Raw genomic sequence first — 16594 nt, forward strand, 5'->3', positions numbered from 1 at the left:
CATTAGTAAATAATCGGTAGTGCAACAACTCGAGTGCGGAAATATTTATTCTTCTAAATCCGCAGTGGGAAAAAGAAAGAACGTGGGAGTCGCGATCCAGATCATTTTTAGTAGTGCCACTTCTGCGCTCTGTCGAAACTTTAAAAGAAAACCCGGGTGTCTCGGAAAAAGGATTTGATTTGCCGCTCAGCGTACGCTACTTGTGGGGGCCCATGCAGAAGTAATGCCGTCTGCAGGATTTTGGCCTTAGGGGGCGTTCTCGAGCCGTGGTAGTGCCTGCATTAGGCTCATTCTGTGAGGGTCCACGATTCGATTGAGATTATATAAATAATTCTAGATCTAATTTTTTTATACAGAAGCAGACAAGGCCGGAATGATTTCTCAGACACTCTCGGCCAGCACCACAGGGTTCAGCACCACTGGGTAGTTAGGATAGTTGGGCTTGTAGACCTTCTGGCAGCGACCGTTGTACACGCCAGTCGTGCTCGTCACAATCTCCTCCTCATGCCCAGGCACACCCAAGCGCGCCAAGGGACCATTAACAGGCTGGGCCTTCTCCCAGCCAGGCCCAGCGGTGGGGTTCTGAACGAACGCCACAAAACGGGAGTGTAGGTAGTCCGCTAGCTGCTGCTCCGCGTCGGTCACGCCATCCAGCAGCGAGAAGCACTCATTGCCACCGTGGAAAAAGGGCACCTCGCTGCCGTGTGAGGGCCCGAGATTGGGGATCGGCAGCACGTTCGAGTAATCGCCGAACCAGCGATAGATCCAAGTGGGTTGCTTGGCGGCACGTAGATCCAGCAGGGCGTCGGTCGCGCAGAGGAAGCGCGCGTCGCCGTAAGAGGCACCGCTCATCAGGGAGACAGAGGCGTAGTCAGCTTCGTCGTAGGCGGCCAGGAGCTGATCCGCTGGCACGAAGGCAATGTCGGCATCAAAAGTGCGGATCCAGGACGAGAAGTTAGTGTTCTCACTGCCGTAGACGTAACCGAAGATTTCGCCCTCCTGGTCGGAGTTGCCGACGATCAGCGGCACCGATGTTGCGTAGTCACCCTTGACGAAGCGGTCGGTGTAGTTGGAGAAGCGGGTGATCTCGTCCACCACCGGTGAGAACCAGGTGTTCGAGGTCGAGTTGAAGTAGGTCGTCTGGAAGGCATAAGTATCTGCTGCGCGCAGGCAGTCCAGAGTGTAGTTCTCAGCGGTGCAGGCCAGAGCCACGCCGGCATCCAGCATGTCCTGAACCACCTGCTTTAGTGCGACACCGGAAGGTGCAATGGGCGGACCAGATTGGGCGTTGGCAGACATCTCGATCGCGCCGGCCAGGAAGGTATCGGGGTGATTCCAGAGATAGTGATCAACGTGGACTCCACCGGATGAATGGCCACCCAGCACGATGCGCGACTTATCACCACCGAAGGCTAGCGACTAGGTTAGTAAAAAGCCAAAAGGTGGTTTAAGAGAAAGGGGAACCTACCCTCAATGTTATTGTGAATCCACTCCATGGCCAACTCCACGTCCAGGATTCCAAAGTTCTGGGACTCGCCCTGAAGCTCAGGGGCATTGGGCGAGGCATAGATGCTCTCGCGATAATTAAAGTTAACGTAGATAACATCATTACGGGCAAAGTTAAAGCCTTGCCATTGGGCGTTGCTGCTGCCGCCGGTGACCATGGCACCGCCGTAAATGTAGACGAACACTGGGAGATTGGTACCCTTGCCTGGGGTCCAAATGTTGAGGCTGAGGCAATCCTCGCTCTGGTCGGTGATGGCAGTGCCAGACATCACCTGGGCACAGGATGGCCCATAGGCAGTGGCCTCTAAGTGACCATTGGGGAACGAGCTGATGGGCTTAGGAGCCTTCCAGCGGTTCTCGCCAGCAGTGGTCTCGGCAAAGGGGATGCCTAGAAAGACAGAGGTGTCATTCTGGAAAAAACCCCTGACAACACCTTGCTCGACGCTGACGCTGGGGGAAGTAGGCTGCGATCGACATACACGGGCATCTGCAACCACCAAAGCCATAGCCGTGGCCGTGGCCGTCAGGCTCAAGGTGCGGAAGAAACCCATGATCGCGAAGGAGGCCGGAGGGTGAACAAGGTGATCGTTGATGGTAACGGTGGGAAAATGCGCACTTAAACCGCGGGCAATGCGGTAGCGTACGTCTATGGAACCATGCCGAGATTGTACCTAAACGAGGATCAGTTTGTCTTGGATGACTCGTCCAATCATGTCAAATACTGTGGAGTGCAACCACGTGCCAACCATGTGGTGCACTAAACAGGCTATTGATTTCCCGTGTTAGCTCCACCCACAATAGCGATGATTATAACGACTAATACATATCTTGAAAGGAACTTTAGAAGTCAATAATCCACACCCAGGAGAGTTTGAATCCTTCCAGAAGCCTGATCTGGCATTAATCTTATACAAATTGACATTTAGAAGCGATTCAGAGCGTGTCTGAGAACCAGGACCGTTAAGTTCTTCACTCGTAGGGTTGAAAGCAGGATCTAGAACGGGTCATCAATATTAGGAATGCTAGAACGCGGGCAGTAAGTTCTGGCAACAGAAGGAAGAGATAACGTATTTCACTGCCGAGTGGGTCCACCGCAAAACGTAAATGTGATAAATTACCCCTTGATATTCAACAACGTAGTCTATACGGGGGTTTGCTTATGGCTCCATACTTTTTACGCGATATATAGTTTCTGTAAGGAATTTAAAAAAAAATATGACTTTGTAACTGCGATATACAGTGAGTTTGGCTACGCAAAAGTGTTTTAACACCCCTTGAAGTCCACCTGTCTGTATCTCAGATACCAAACGCCCACAGAGTTATGCCATCAGGTGCCTAAAATATTCGAAGCGCCTGTTGAAAATCAGCACCGGACTTTTGAGGCTAGTTTCTCTTCACCAGGATAAATTTCGGCATGATAAACCCTCGATCCAATGCACGGCCCAACAAGCCAAAAGGGGTTAAGGGCGAAAGCGAAAGGCCGAGGAGGCCATAATAACGGTACCACATGGCGAATCTTGGGCGGATAATTTAAGTGGCGGAACCTTTTGTAATCATACGGTGTGGGGCCAAGGTGTCGAGGATTTTGCGTAATTTCTGCCTTGGAACAACGTAATTTTCGATTCCATGAAAGTGTAGCTTTTCGATTTTCTTAAAATTTATATATTATGTAAGATTAAAAGTCCTTGTCAGCAGCTATTGAGGGGCAAAGAAATCAAATAACAACGTAGTTGTTTAGATATAAATCTGGAAAATATCGCACTTAGTTTGTGTTTTACGGTGGATCACTCGGCAGTGAATTAATATTACATTTAGATGTTGAATAACTACCGTGGGTGCAATTATTGAAATTAGTCAGATTGTCAACTGTTCTCATTTGTGTCATTATAGTCAAGAGTCTTTCTTACATATCATTGGTCTATACCATACATTGTTGCAGACCGAGATTTCCGTCGTAAGTAATATAGGTAAAGACACCTTTTGGAGACAGGAATGATGTTTATGAACGGCTAAATTCAACAGTAAAAGAATGCCCTGTAACGAAGGAACAGCTTGAAAGCGGTTACAAACCGTAGGCTTATGCGAAGCTGACTTTATGAGTTGACGCTGCGAGAAACACCAATTCACGGGTTGTCTTTCTGTCCCTGTGTTTTGAGGCTTGGTTTATTAGGTTTATCCTGGTATATCGCCCTAATCCTCTTTTCGCTCCGCTCTTGCCCTGCTTTTCTGTCGCCTGCTCGTCAATCCTTTTTCGACTTGCCTCGCTCTTGCCATTCGTTCTTTTCCCGTTTCCTATATTGCCTTCTCCCACTACCTGGCTTATCACATTTATCAATCTGTGCTTTTCCGGACATTTCATTATCCTAGACCATAGTTTTATGTTGACAATGGCTTGTCTAGTTTCATTATATATATCACCAAGCTACCGTACAGTAAACCGGAAGATTCTCCAATCCCCAGCCTCGTCCACAGGTATTAGAGCGACCTACCTAGCTTATATAACTTCATTATACTTATTATGTATGCCACCCTTATAGAATCCCCTCATGCACATACCGTGCTATGCTCCAGCTGCTCATGACCTACAATATCGCCTCTATATAAAGTAAGTCCCGCCTGCCGCCAGAAAATCCCTCCAACAAAGACTCCATCGATGTTTGCTTGTTACTAGTGAGGTACTGAAGTCCCTTTCCACTTTATAATCTCTGCTATTTTCCACAACTTTTCCCTCGCCTACACAACGTACGCTCTGCTCTAATTTCGCCTGACCCCAGCAGTCATCCCGGTATTTAACATCTAATCACTGTCGATAATGGACACGGAATCATCGTCGGTCTGCCACTGGGCTGGAAAGGCTCTCTTGTACGCAGTTTGGTGATGGCTCATAACTCGGCCTTTCTGCTCCAAATATATTTCGCCCGCCTAGGGTACACAAGGGCAAAGAATCCTTAAAGTATGGCCACCCTGAATACGACCGTCATATAGTTGCTTCCTAACACGACGAAGAGACTTCAACAGCAGTGAAGGCATTTGTGTGTAGTTCTTGCGGTAATTTTATGCTACACACTAGTCTACATCATATGGGTGATGACAATCCTTCACTTCTTTCTCTGAGTGCTGTTATCGGTCACTGCAGCCGACTTGAACGATCCTGGAGTCTGCTCTCCTGTTATAGAGCGCTCAGTCGAGCGGCCATCCCCAAGTTTTCCTCGAAAATGCTGGTCAATGTTACTCTCTGCCAGAATTACCCTTCTGCCCTGAATAATCTCATCTTAACTGGACGCTATGCTATCGCAAGATGTCACCCGCCAGGACTCATTGTGAAGTTGCGTTTAGGCGGCCGCCTGTCGTTAATCAGCCACCGCGCGCTGCAATGTCATTTTATTATCATCCTCTAGGACCTATGTTCACTGTTTTACATGGTACTAATTGCGGAATCGAGGTTGGATAGCATTATTAAAGCTTTCAGGTTAGCATCGTCCCTTATCAGACGTGGGCCTGATGCCATATTTACTTATTCGGAAACACAAAGTTTTATCGGCTTTGCAATATCTCGTTCGATTTAATCGTCTATATCGTGTATTAAAATTAACCAGCCGATGACGGATAACTAGAACGATGAATTCATCCACCTCAAGGTACGGTCGATATTATTCGACTTGGCGAGCTAAACCACTATGAACGTGAAGGATATACGGTTAAACTGGCACCAGGCAGCATAAGACGAAGCAGCATAGGATCAAACCTTCAAATCCCCCAATAACGGTAGACACTTGCAAATTAGCTCTGTTTCTATTCACGTCAGCGGGGAACGCTAGAACCCTGATGTGTGCATGCTAGATGCCTTAGTCGATGTGGTCACTAGCAGATCGCGCCCATCCATCTGAATAATGCGACATAGAAAGTATCAACGCTGTATACAGACGTTCTGTTGCCGGCCAACGGATTCCAGCAATTTCTTATACAACTCGTGCTCAGATTGATAAATCATTGGCCAGACTTTGTTATTTTACCACTGCCTTCCCTGCCCTATTTCCAAAGGGGATCTGAGGCCGAACGTGCAATCCCGGTGTCGCTGAGTTCTCCTGGCGAGCGGGCTTTAAGTACCACAGCAGAAGGTGAACGGGCTCTGCACAGTATTTCCTTTCGCGCCCGCTAACAATTTTAGGTTCGCCTACCATAAGACTTTCATATCTTTGGTATTCGGGACCTTGCAGTTTCGCAGGTCGTTATTGGGTGGTATGTTCCTGATTGAACGGCGATATTTTCCTGTCGCCCATAGCATCACCTCCCTGCCTGTAGACCATCGCGTTGCCCAAAGGGTGAATGACTTCATCATTCGCCGCCTTTAAAATATTGTAACCGTGGGCATGGATGTTACTAGATCCTTCTCCGAGAAGCTGAGGATGCGCTCTGATATTCGAGGGTTAATCATTCGGGATGGAATGCCGGTCTTTAAAATCACCATTAACCCCTCGGACATGTGCTAGAAAAACTCCTAGATAAGTTCGACTTGAAGGATTGGAGAATGGCGAATGAGAACGAGAGAGAACGAGAGAGAACGCAGAAAGGCATCTTGAAGGGGCTCGACCAGACTGGGCGTAAAAGGAGGAAATTTGAATTCGGCTACAGAGATCAATTCTTGGCGTCGTTTTGGTCGCCAGTGGAAACGTAGGGAACAAGTGTTCACTTAGGGAAGAGCCGTTCAAGTTGAACCCCAACATCACCTAGGCACTTGGCAGGGCTGGATGATGACTAATACCATGGGTACACCTACATAGGTAGGCAGAATAGTGGTGGTACAGGGAGAGTTATAGGAAAGGCGGCCGTTTCAGTTTTACATTTTCCCCGGTGCCCATACTCTAATTGTAAATTGCGCACATCCAAGATTGGCTAGCGCTTCAATCATGAGCAATCAGGCAGGATGATGAGTGGCGTTATTGTGGCCTAAACATCCCCTTAGAGAGGGCATATCTCCGAAGCACACATGGGTACCTTGCATAAACCGGGAAATAAAAGGGAAAATAGAACGTGGAAATTTTGGGGGCCGTAGGCTAAAACGTGTCCAACGCAGAGTTACATCTCAAAATGAGTTCATTAGGTCGACAAACTAAGAGGGACTAGTGGTGATCAATTCGAAATGAAGTGAGACACCAATCTTGAAGTGCCGTAAATGCTGTGATTGCTGTGATTAATGTAACCAAATAGAAATGGTGATCCGGCTTCTTCCCGGATCGGCATCTATGATTGGCGAACCTGGAAGGGGTCCGTCCCACTTTATTCGCTCTTAAGGGCTTAGTGTAGGTTTGTTAGGTTTTAGCCTCCGGTCTTGAACTTGATTTGGAAAGATATTAAAACCTTAGACCATATCCTTCCACCCTGTTACACCCACGTGTACACTCTAACTCTTTTAGTAATTGATTCAAACACTTGTCAAACAAGTATTGCTTTCACCTTCCTACCTTCCTGCGTTAATATAATTATTCCACTCTCGGATTTAACCCGACATACAATGGCCGGTGGGCCCCGAGGTATCTGTGCTCGAGGGGCTAAGCGATGGGCTATGATTGGATTTTGTATATCAAGCTAATTGCCTCTGCTCCAGTCATGACCCCATGCTAATGCGGCTAGAGTCCGTTAGGGTTTTTAGCCTCTTTTATGCGGCTCTTGCAATTTTACTGCACCGGGATAGGCCGAAATAGGCACGGGGTCAGCACATACCCCTCTCCAAACAAAACCTGTTATGGTTCATGGCTGATTCATCTCTTACTCGGATGTGACTCTTTTGCGCCACTTGCTGCGTGGCCGTATTATACCTGCGTCTGGCCTGTCACCAGTCTACAATTGGAAAGCCGGTCCACGCGACTTTCACGTTGAGTTGCCATGGATTTCGCATCATCGCTGTTGTGAATAGATCCAGGTCCGGTTTGCCCCCGGGTCTAGTGTTCACACTATCTAGATTTGAATCCACCTTGCAACTCTGCGTTGGGTTGCCCTGCACCGGTGGAGAGCGTTCGGGGTGGCACTGACCTCTGAGTCGTGGAAGCATCCGGATATCATACACTTTCATTTCCACGCTTTGATAGCTCTGTTCTCCTTTTTGATTAGTGCGCACTATGTCGGAGGTCGGCACTTGCTCCAGGGGGCGGATATGGACAGCCCCCAACTAGCGCTCGATGTATTTCAGTCTCTTTCCCCCGGAGAGTTGTTGCATTTTCTTTCGACCATCAACACTCTCATTTTGAGCTCTTTGGGAAAGCTTCCCAAGCAGATATTTGTCTGCGTCCTCTCGTTGTTCGCGAGCTAACCTGCCGTTCATTTTATCGGGTTAATCAGCGATTTGTGTTGCATTTAATTATTGCATATAATTACTACATTCATTTCTAGCCATGATGTTCAAGTCTCTTGCCACCGTGTCGGCCCTGTCACTCCTTGCATCATCTGCTATTGCTGTCGATGCCAGTCTGAAGAATAATGTCGCTGTCTACTATGGACAAGGTGATAACCAGCCCCGGCTGAAGCATTTCTGTGAACAGACCACTTCGGACATCATCAACATCGGTTTCATTAATCAGTTTCCCAAACATGTGGGCGACTTCCCTGGTTCCAACTTTGCCAATCAGTGTGATGGCACCTTTTTCCCCGGCACCGAACTGCTGAGTGGGTGTCACCAGATCTGGCAGGATATCCCCAGCTGCAAGGCTGCCGGCAAGACAGTCCTGCTGTCCATCGGGGGTGGTAGTGCTACAACCCAGTCTCTCCCAGACGATGCCACCGGTGAATGGTTTGCGGATTTCCTGTGGTACTCCTTCGGTCCTTACAATTCAGCAATTTCTTCATTGGGTTGGACCGAGACCATGCTTGGACAACTTTACCCTCGTCCATTCCTCACTTCCTCAGTTGATGGATTCGATTTTGATATCGAGTATAACGGAGGTGTTGGTATGTTCCCCTAAGCCTCTAACTTCCTGGCCGTACTATCTCTGACACGCCGATCTAGGGTACGCCGCCATGATCAATCGTCTTCGCGAGCATTACGCCACGAGCACCGAGCAAACCTACTACATCTCCGGTGCTCCCCAGTGCCCCATCCCTGATGCTCAGCTCAGCGATGCTATTGCCAAATCGTACTTTGATTTCCTCTGGGTTCAGTTTTACAACACCCCGGGTTGCTCTGCGGCAGACTATGTCAACGGCACCGGCAAGTTCAACTTCGATGAGTGGGTCGGTGTCATCGAGAAGAGCGCCAACCCCAATACTAAGCTTTTCATCGGACTTCCTGCTTCCAAGGCTGCCGCTAACGCTGGATTCTACGTGACCCCTGACGAAGTGAAGCCCCTTGTCAAGACTTATATGGATAAGCACCCCAAGCACTTCGGTGGTGTTATGCTGTGGGAGGCCACCGCCGGTGACAACAACGTCATTGATGGAGAAACTTACACTGAGCACATCAAGGACATCTTGTACGATTGCGCTCCTCGCCCTGTCACATCCACGACCGTTACCCCGACCCATTCATCAACTGTGCCTCCTGTTTCGTCTTCAACTGTCCCGTCTTCCACCACTTCCACCACGGTCGCTTCTTCTAGCTCCGTTGCTTCTTCTAGCTCCGTTGCTTCTTCTAGCTCCGTTGCTTCTTCTAGCTCCGTTGCTTCGTCTACGCCCGCTGCTTCGTCTACGCCCGCTGCTTCGTCTACGCCCGTTGCTTCTTCTAGCTCCGTTGCTTCGTCCAGCTCCGTTGCTTCGTCCACCCCCGTTGCTTCGTCTACGCCCGCTGCTTCGTCTACGCCCGCTGCTTCGTCTACGCCCGTTGCTTCTTCTAGCTCCGTTGCTTCGTCCAGCTCCGTTGCTTCGTCCAGCTCCGTTGCTTCGTCCAGCTCCGTTGCTTCGTCCAGCTCCGTTGCTTCGTCCACCCCCGTTGCTTCGTCTACGCCCGCTGCTTCGTCTACGCCCGTTGCTTCTTCTAGCTCCGTTGCTTCGTCCAGCTCCGTTGCTTCGTCCACCCCCGTTGCTTCGTCTAGCTCCGTTGCTTCTTCTAGCTCCGCTGCCTCTTCCAGCGAGTCTTCCTCTTCAAGCGTCCCTAGCAGCTCTGTGACCCCTACTCCTTCCGCTTCATCTGGACACCCCTCCGCCACTGGAAAGCCCACCCACAGCTCGCATGGCCATGGCCACGGACACGGACATGGACACGGACATGGACACGGCTCCCACACACACACCCACGCGCACACCCACACTGCTCCAAGCTCGACTCCCCTTGCCTCGGACCACTCTTCCAGCACAGCCCCTGTCTCTTCTTTGACCGAGTCTGGCACCGCTTCCACTAGCGAAGGTGCCATCCCGACCGGTGTCCCGTCTTCCAGCGCTGAGACTACTGGAAGCTCCAAGCCTACCGGTGACAACACTACCGGTGGTTCCAAGCCTACTGGCGTCGAGACTACAGGCGGCCCTCAGCCTACAGGTGACAGTACTACTGACGGTTCTAAGCCTACCGGTGACAACACTACCGGTGGTGCCAAGCCTACCGGTGACAGTACTACTGGCGGTTCTAAGCCTACCGGTGACAACACTACCGGTGGTTCCAAGCCTACTGGCGTCGAGACTACAGGCGGCTCTCAGCCTACAGGTGACAGTACTACTGGCGGTTCCAAGCCTACCGGTGACAACACCACCGGTGGCTCCAACCCTACTCACGTCGAGACTACAGGAGGCCCTAAGCCTACCGGTGACAACACTACCGGTGGTTCCAAGCCTACCGGTGACAGCACTACTGGAGGATCTAAGCCTAGTGGCAGTGACACTACCACAGCCCCCGCTGGTATCACCGCCACTCCCTCCGTCACTGGCTCGCCTTCCTCTTTGGCTCCGGGTACCACCACAACTATCATTGTGACCTCCTACGTTGATATTTGCCCAACTGGCTTCACCACCATCACCACCACCATTACCAAGACCTGGTGCCCTGGTAACTCTCCCGCTACTGCCACCGCCACTGGCACCGCCGAGATCACCGCCCCTACTTCCGGTCCTGCCACCTCCACTGCCGACATCCCTGAAGGCTGGACTACTACCGTGACTGTCTGCACCCACTGCGCCGCTACCCCTACTACCGTGACCCTCACCAAGCCCGTTGCCACTGCTATCACTACCACTGAGGCTGCGTCGCAGCCCACTGCCCCTTCGGTACCTGAGGGATACACCACCACTGAGACTTTCTGCAAGCACTGTGGTCCTACTGGTAGCACCATAACTCTCACCATCCCGGCCCCCACTGCTACTGCCATTGTTCCTGGTGCTGGCTCCGGCTCTGGCTCAGGTTCCTCTGGCTCAGGCTCCGGCTCTGGCTCCGGCTCCGGTTCCGGCTCTGGTTCCTCTGGCTCTGGCTCTGGCTCCTCTGGCTCTGGCTCTGGTTCCTCTGGATCTGGCTCTGGTTCCTCTGGCTCTGGCTCTGGTTCCTCTGGCTCTAGCTCTGGCTCTACCGGCGAGGTTACAGTGCCCGGCATCGCCCCCGTGGTGCCATCTCCTTCCTCCAAGCCCATTCCCAGCAATGGAGCCGGAGGCTTCCAAGCCGGAAGACCGTCGTCGTCAAGCATTGTGTTCCACCCCTCGCCCTCGCGCACTGCCGTGCCCACCGTCGCAACTACTGCCACTGGCACAACCGCAGAGCCCACCGGCAACCCCGTGGGCGTATCCCCGGTCTACACCGGTGCGGCCTCGCGTGCCAACGTGACTGGCTTCTTCGGTGGCGTTCTCGCCGTCGCTCTTTCCATGTTCATGATGCTGTGAAGCTGCCCACTTGCCTGGACAGCATGATCTCATCATCTACGCGATATGATTGATCTGACGATGCTGATCTCAAGAAGAACCGGTACTGGTTGCTTTCTCTTTCTTTACGATATTGTCTTTATTATATATTCTATTTTTCCGATCTCCAGTTTCCGGAGTGATTCAATACCTCTTGGCCTCTTTTTGTGATTTACTCTGGCCAGTAGTGGCGAGACCGTCGCATCTTCGAACTGAAGTTTGTGAGCGGTCGAGTCCGTTTGTTCTCAATCTCCTAATGATATCCATTTCAAGGTGTCGCTGTCGAGTCTGACCTCCTTTTCATGTATTCTTGCTTGTTTTACTATCAATAGGTAGAGATGCTCTTTGTATAAAAATTACCATATTGTCTTACATTTGTCTATAACCCTGAAACCCTCTGATGCGATTCCCCTACTTGTAGGGGCGACTAGGTCCTGGACGCAACTCCTTCATTGGATAATAATGTATCAACTTGCCTACCCCATGTGAACTATAAGTGCATTTATGTCATAGAGATGTCATTATATCTCTTTTCCCCCTCTAGTTAGATGGTAGATATTATTAATTATTTTCGAGCTCAAATGACATAATAGTATGAACTTCATAGTAACTATGAAGTGCATATGCCAATGTGCAACCATTTCCCCGCATTTTGATATCGGACCTCGGATGCGGAGAAAGTATTTAACTGGAGGTACCTCACCTTTGAAACTTCCTTGTCTCCAATACACAAAATGTCACCATTGAAGGGAATCAAAGTCATTGAGCTAGCAGGCCTAGCTCCAGGTACGCAATTAACCTAAGAAAACATAATAATCACAATTAATAACCACCCCCCAGGCCCATTCGCAGGCCTCCTTTTAGCCGACTATGGCGCCTCAGTCCTCCGCATAGACCGACCCAACTCCATAACCAGCGACCAATTAACCCGCAACAAAACTTCCATAACCCTCAATCTACGCTCCCAAGCCTCCCTAAACATCCTCCTTCGCCTCCTCACAACAGCCGACATCCTAATTGACCCCTTCCGCCCCGGCGTCCTCGAACGCCTCGGCCTCTCCCCAACAGAAGTTCTGCTAAAACACAACCCCCGCCTAATTGTCGCCCGAATGACCGGCTTCCGCCGCGACGGGAAATACAAAGATATGGCCGGCCACGACATAAACTACCTCGCCGTCTCAGGCGTGCTGTCGATGCTCGGCCGCGCAGCAGAAAAGCCCCACGCCCCAGGGAACATCCTCGGCGACTTCGCCGGCGGCGGCGCTGTGTGTTTCCAGGGGATCTTGCTTGCACTTATCTCCCGCTCCCATACGGGACGCGGCCAGGTCGTCGAGGCCAATATGGTGGATGGCTCCGCGTATCTTGCTACGTTCCCACGACTTGGGAGGAATACTTCTGCGTGGGCGGAGCCGCGTGGAGAGAATCTGCTCGATGGGGGGTGTCCGTATTATGATACGTATGAGACTAAGGATGCTGGGCGGTATTTTGCGGTCGGGGCTTTGGAACCGCAGTTTTATGCGGCGTTGGTGCGGGGGTTGGGGTTTGACATTGGGGAGCTGCCGAAGAGGGAGGATCGGAAGCAATGGCCGGCGTTGAGGGAGATCTTTACCAGGAAGTTCAAAGAGAAGACGCGCGCAGAATGGGAGGCTGTTTTTGATGGTACGGATGCTTGTGCTACGCCTGTTTTGGAGCAGCGCGAGCTTGAGGAGGATGGGTATGAGCAACGGCCTATGGTACATCTTGCTAGTACACCTGCGGCGCCGATCTTGGCGGATAAGGGTGGGTGGACGGGTGGTGGAATGTTGCCTGGGGATGGGGGTGTGGATACGCTTAGGGAGTGGGTTGGGTGGGAGCATGGGAAGGACTTTGAGGTTAGGGGGGATGGGGCTTTCGTGGTTGTGAATGGGAAGTCGAAGATTTGAGGTCTTTGACATGACGATACATGGAAAGCCTTTATATTTTACTCTTACTACATAGTTAGATTTATATGTTCAAAATGGTTTATACTATGTAACAGACTCTAAAGAGGCAGGTATCTATCATTACAAAGAAACACTTCCAGTTCCGCTTCTCCCGAGATTCCCAACAAATTGCAGACATTGAACTTCATACATACTAACGCCGGATTCCAACCAGCGCGGATTATCATTACCATTACCACCAAACGCAAACACCAGCTTAGAGATAGAGGCCGTAGCCAACAAGAGCATGCACAGAAACGAGAAGAGAAGTCCACACAAGCGAGAAAGCAGCGCCGTCATGACCAGCGGGACTACCGTTGCTCTTCGCAGTACCACTCTTCTTCGCGGCAGCCGCGGTGCTGGAAGGCGTAGGAGCCGACCCACTGAGAGCCGGCTCGGGCTTGGTTGGCAAGTTGTAGTATTCGCGAATGATATCGCTCGCTTGCTCAGCGATACCGTATGTCGAGGACATCAAGTGCGTAGACAAGGCGATAGGGATGACACTGGCATCTGCAACGCGCACATTTGAGAGGCCGTATACGAGAAGGTTTGCGTCGACCACGCCGCCCTGCTTCTCGGGCAGCATTGCGCAGGATGAAGACGGGTGGAACTCCGTGCCGGCTGACTTCCGTAGCCATTCTATCCAGTCATCGTCGCTCTGGACGCTTGAGCCCGGGGAAGTTTCGTTGGTCAAGGCTTTGCTCATCGGGCTGGTTTGGCCTAGTTGGCGGGCGAGTTTGATACCTGCGAGGAGGATCTCGGCGTCTGCATTATTGTTAGTGTTATGAAACCTTGGTTAGATGTTGGTTGCAGGGAGTACACACCAGCTGGGTTGTCCAGATAGTTCGGGTCGATGACAGGGAAGTCCATCGGGTTCGAGGAGTTGATGTAGATACGGCCGTGGCTGAATGGGTGTTGGAGGGCAGCTGTGATGCCGATATCGCCGTTTGCATCGCTGTTCATGAATAGAAGCTCGATTTGACCTGTCGGGGTTTCGAAGATCTTCGACGTTGTGTTACAGATTGCCTTGTAGCCGGTGACGACGCCATCGTCGTAAGTCGTGTTTGGCGCATACTGATCGATTGAAGCGAGGAATTTCGACTCATACTCATCAACCTTACTGCCGTACATAGCAGTGGCGTTCACGTAGGCAACAGCGGAATCGATATAAGTGAGGAACTTGGCATCAGTCTGCAGGAATTAGCATACGGGCTTGGTGGATGAGGGATACACAGAACGAACTTTATCTTTGCCGTTGTTATAAAAGATGGAACCTGCGGTGTCCACATTCGTGCTCCATTTCACTGTGGCACTCTGTGCAACGAAGTCAGTTAAATGCTCGTCTCATGAATAAGAAGCGCACTCACGAAATGGTCTTGAAGGTGTTGACCGACGCCGGGAAGTTCAGATACAAGGTCAACACCAGCGTCAGAGAGGACGTCTTTGGGGCCGACGCCGCTGTAGAGCAACACAGCCGGGCTGCCAATAGTGCCACCCGCAAGGATGACTTCCTTGTTAACCTTGACCTTCAGTTTCGTTGATCCGCTATCAGTTGTGTATTCAACAGCACCTGCTGTCTTCTTGCCGGAAGATGTAGAGTTGTCGAAAACAAGGCGAGTCACATGCGCATTCGCTAGTACATCGTAGTTGCCCCGGTCTGCAAGCGGATCGAGATAACCAGAACGACTGTAGGACCGCGTCCAATTTGAAGGGTTGATGCAGGAGGTTGAGACGTCGGCGCCCAGATTTTCGCCTCCGTACATATTAGCGGAAATATCAATTCCCATAGCCTGTAGTGACGTTAACCAGTCGCCCACTTCGGGGAATGTGCTAGGAATGCGTTAGCCTTATCAGTCAATTATAGACAATAGGGTTTGGCATACTAGTCCGGATATGATGTATGGATCGGCCCGTTGGTGCCGTGATTTGACGCATTCCAGACGATTCCAGCCTCATCAATCACATCATCAACTGGAGGAGTGAAAGTCTCGCTTTTCTTCATGGCAGCGTAGAATGAGTCCCACGACCAGTTATCGGCACCATCCATGTCTCCGAGCATATCTTTCCAGGCATTAATTTCATCCTCACCCGGACGGGTCATATACAGCCCATTGATGGCGGAACTGCCTATATCTGTGTTAATTTTCTATTCCTCGCTTTTTGGAATACGAAGCTAGCACAAACCTCCAAGGACCTTGCCACGAGGCCAATTAATCTCGCGATCGCCTGCATTAGGTTGTGCAACGGTGTAGAAATCCCAATTCAAAGGCGTTGTCCATAATGAGTCGAAATAAGAATATGCCGGTGTATCTGTATTTGTGTCAGAAATGTCGCGGTGACTCCGCGCAATCAAATAATTGAACGCACCTATGCGCTTGCGATAATCATCTCCATCCCCGCCCGACTCAAGAACAAGTACAGTGTGGTTTTTATCCTCCGAAAGACGAGCGCCCAACACGAGCCCGGCTTGACCTCCTCCCACAATCACAAAGTCATAAGCATCGTCGATCTTCGTGCGCGGTGATAAGGCGCTCGCAAATTGGTTCGCGACTAGGCTAGCGCCTATAATCTGGGTAACGGATAGACTAGATCGCATTGTGAGGGTGTGCGACGCAGATTGTCGAGAGGTGGAAGGGTGGATCTCATATACAAAAATCCCATCACGGTAAACAGGCTTAAGCCTGTGGAGTAAGACCTTTGAAAAACCTTGTCAAGAGCTTTAGCGATTCTCAATTTTACGCACGATGATCCAAGATAAGCACATCTTGAAGCCTCAATCGCGTTAGACCAGTGGGTCAGCATTGGGACTTCTGCAAATGAGATATTGGTGCCTCTTGCTCCACATGGTCTTTTCCAATAAATCAACTTTGTTTTAGAACTGGTCATTCTACCCGTCCCTCGTTCCATGTTTCTTATCGCTTGTTCCTGGAAATGTCTAAGACAATCGGATTTTTCTTGCAATTCAACCACGTTTAATCCCGGATCCACATACATTTTCGGTCGTTTCAACCCAAGATCAATAAAAAAATCCATAAATCCATAAATCCATGGTTGCGTTACCAGAGACAACACATCAATCCTGTGATAGCATGGCTCCAACGAGGTGTTGACGGCATGGTTGCTATGCACCGACCAAAGGTCCCGAGCCAATAGTTGACCGGGATTCTCTCCACTCACAAAGTGCTCACTATAGGTGGGTCTCACAAAAGGTTCTAATAGGCTGCTGGCTAGATGATCGCAATTATAACGCGGCCAGTAGCCAGCCACGATAAAGCCGTGTATCTAAAAGTCTAGAACAAACCCCACTAAAAGTGTCTGGATTT

At 50.5% G+C, this 16594-nt stretch overlaps 5 protein-coding genes across 5 annotated transcripts; 3 read left to right on the forward strand and 2 right to left on the reverse strand.

The window, feature by feature from the left end:
• Positions 1-381: 381 nt before the first annotated feature.
• On the reverse strand, positions 382-2057 carry N7537_006111 (uncharacterized protein; the record flags this gene model as incomplete). Its single annotated transcript, XM_056897168.1, has 2 exons — positions 382-1412; positions 1469-2057. 2 exons carry the CDS (start codon positions 2055-2057, stop codon positions 382-384), a joined length of 1620 nt encoding a protein of 539 aa, XP_056752953.1.
• Positions 2058-4804: 2747 nt separating this feature from the next.
• N7537_006112 (uncharacterized protein) lies at positions 4805-5109 on the forward strand (the record flags this gene model as incomplete). The annotated part of the gene is made up of 2 exons (XM_056897169.1): positions 4805-4948; positions 4981-5109. 2 exons carry the CDS (start codon positions 4805-4807, stop codon positions 5107-5109), a joined length of 273 nt encoding a protein of 90 aa, XP_056752954.1.
• A 2786-nt stretch (positions 5110-7895) lies between these two features.
• Positions 7896-11292, forward strand: chiA1 (class III chitinase ChiA1; the record flags this gene model as incomplete). Its single annotated transcript, XM_056897170.1, has 3 exons — positions 7896-8448; positions 8507-10798; positions 11000-11292. 3 exons carry the CDS (start codon positions 7896-7898, stop codon positions 11290-11292), a joined length of 3138 nt encoding a protein of 1045 aa, XP_056752955.1.
• A 752-nt stretch (positions 11293-12044) lies between these two features.
• N7537_006114 (CaiB/BaiF CoA transferase family protein) lies at positions 12045-13232 on the forward strand (the record flags this gene model as incomplete). The annotated part of the gene is made up of 2 exons (XM_056897171.1): positions 12045-12096; positions 12151-13232. 2 exons carry the CDS (start codon positions 12045-12047, stop codon positions 13230-13232), a joined length of 1134 nt encoding a protein of 377 aa, XP_056752956.1.
• A 256-nt stretch (positions 13233-13488) lies between these two features.
• Positions 13489-15867, reverse strand: N7537_006115 (GMC family oxidoreductase; the record flags this gene model as incomplete). Its single annotated transcript, XM_056897172.1, has 7 exons — positions 13489-14036; positions 14096-14462; positions 14514-14585; positions 14639-15101; positions 15155-15398; positions 15456-15581; positions 15639-15867. The coding sequence occupies 7 exons, from the start codon at positions 15865-15867 to the stop codon at positions 13489-13491; spliced, it is 2049 nt and encodes a 682-aa protein (XP_056752957.1).
• Positions 15868-16594: the final 727 nt, after the last annotated feature.

Source organism: Penicillium hordei (genome assembly GCF_028827395.1).
Source record: "Penicillium hordei strain IBT 12815 chromosome Unknown utg000003l_segment0_segment0, whole genome shotgun sequence".
Lineage (NCBI taxonomy): Eukaryota > Fungi > Ascomycota > Eurotiomycetes > Eurotiales > Aspergillaceae > Penicillium > Penicillium hordei.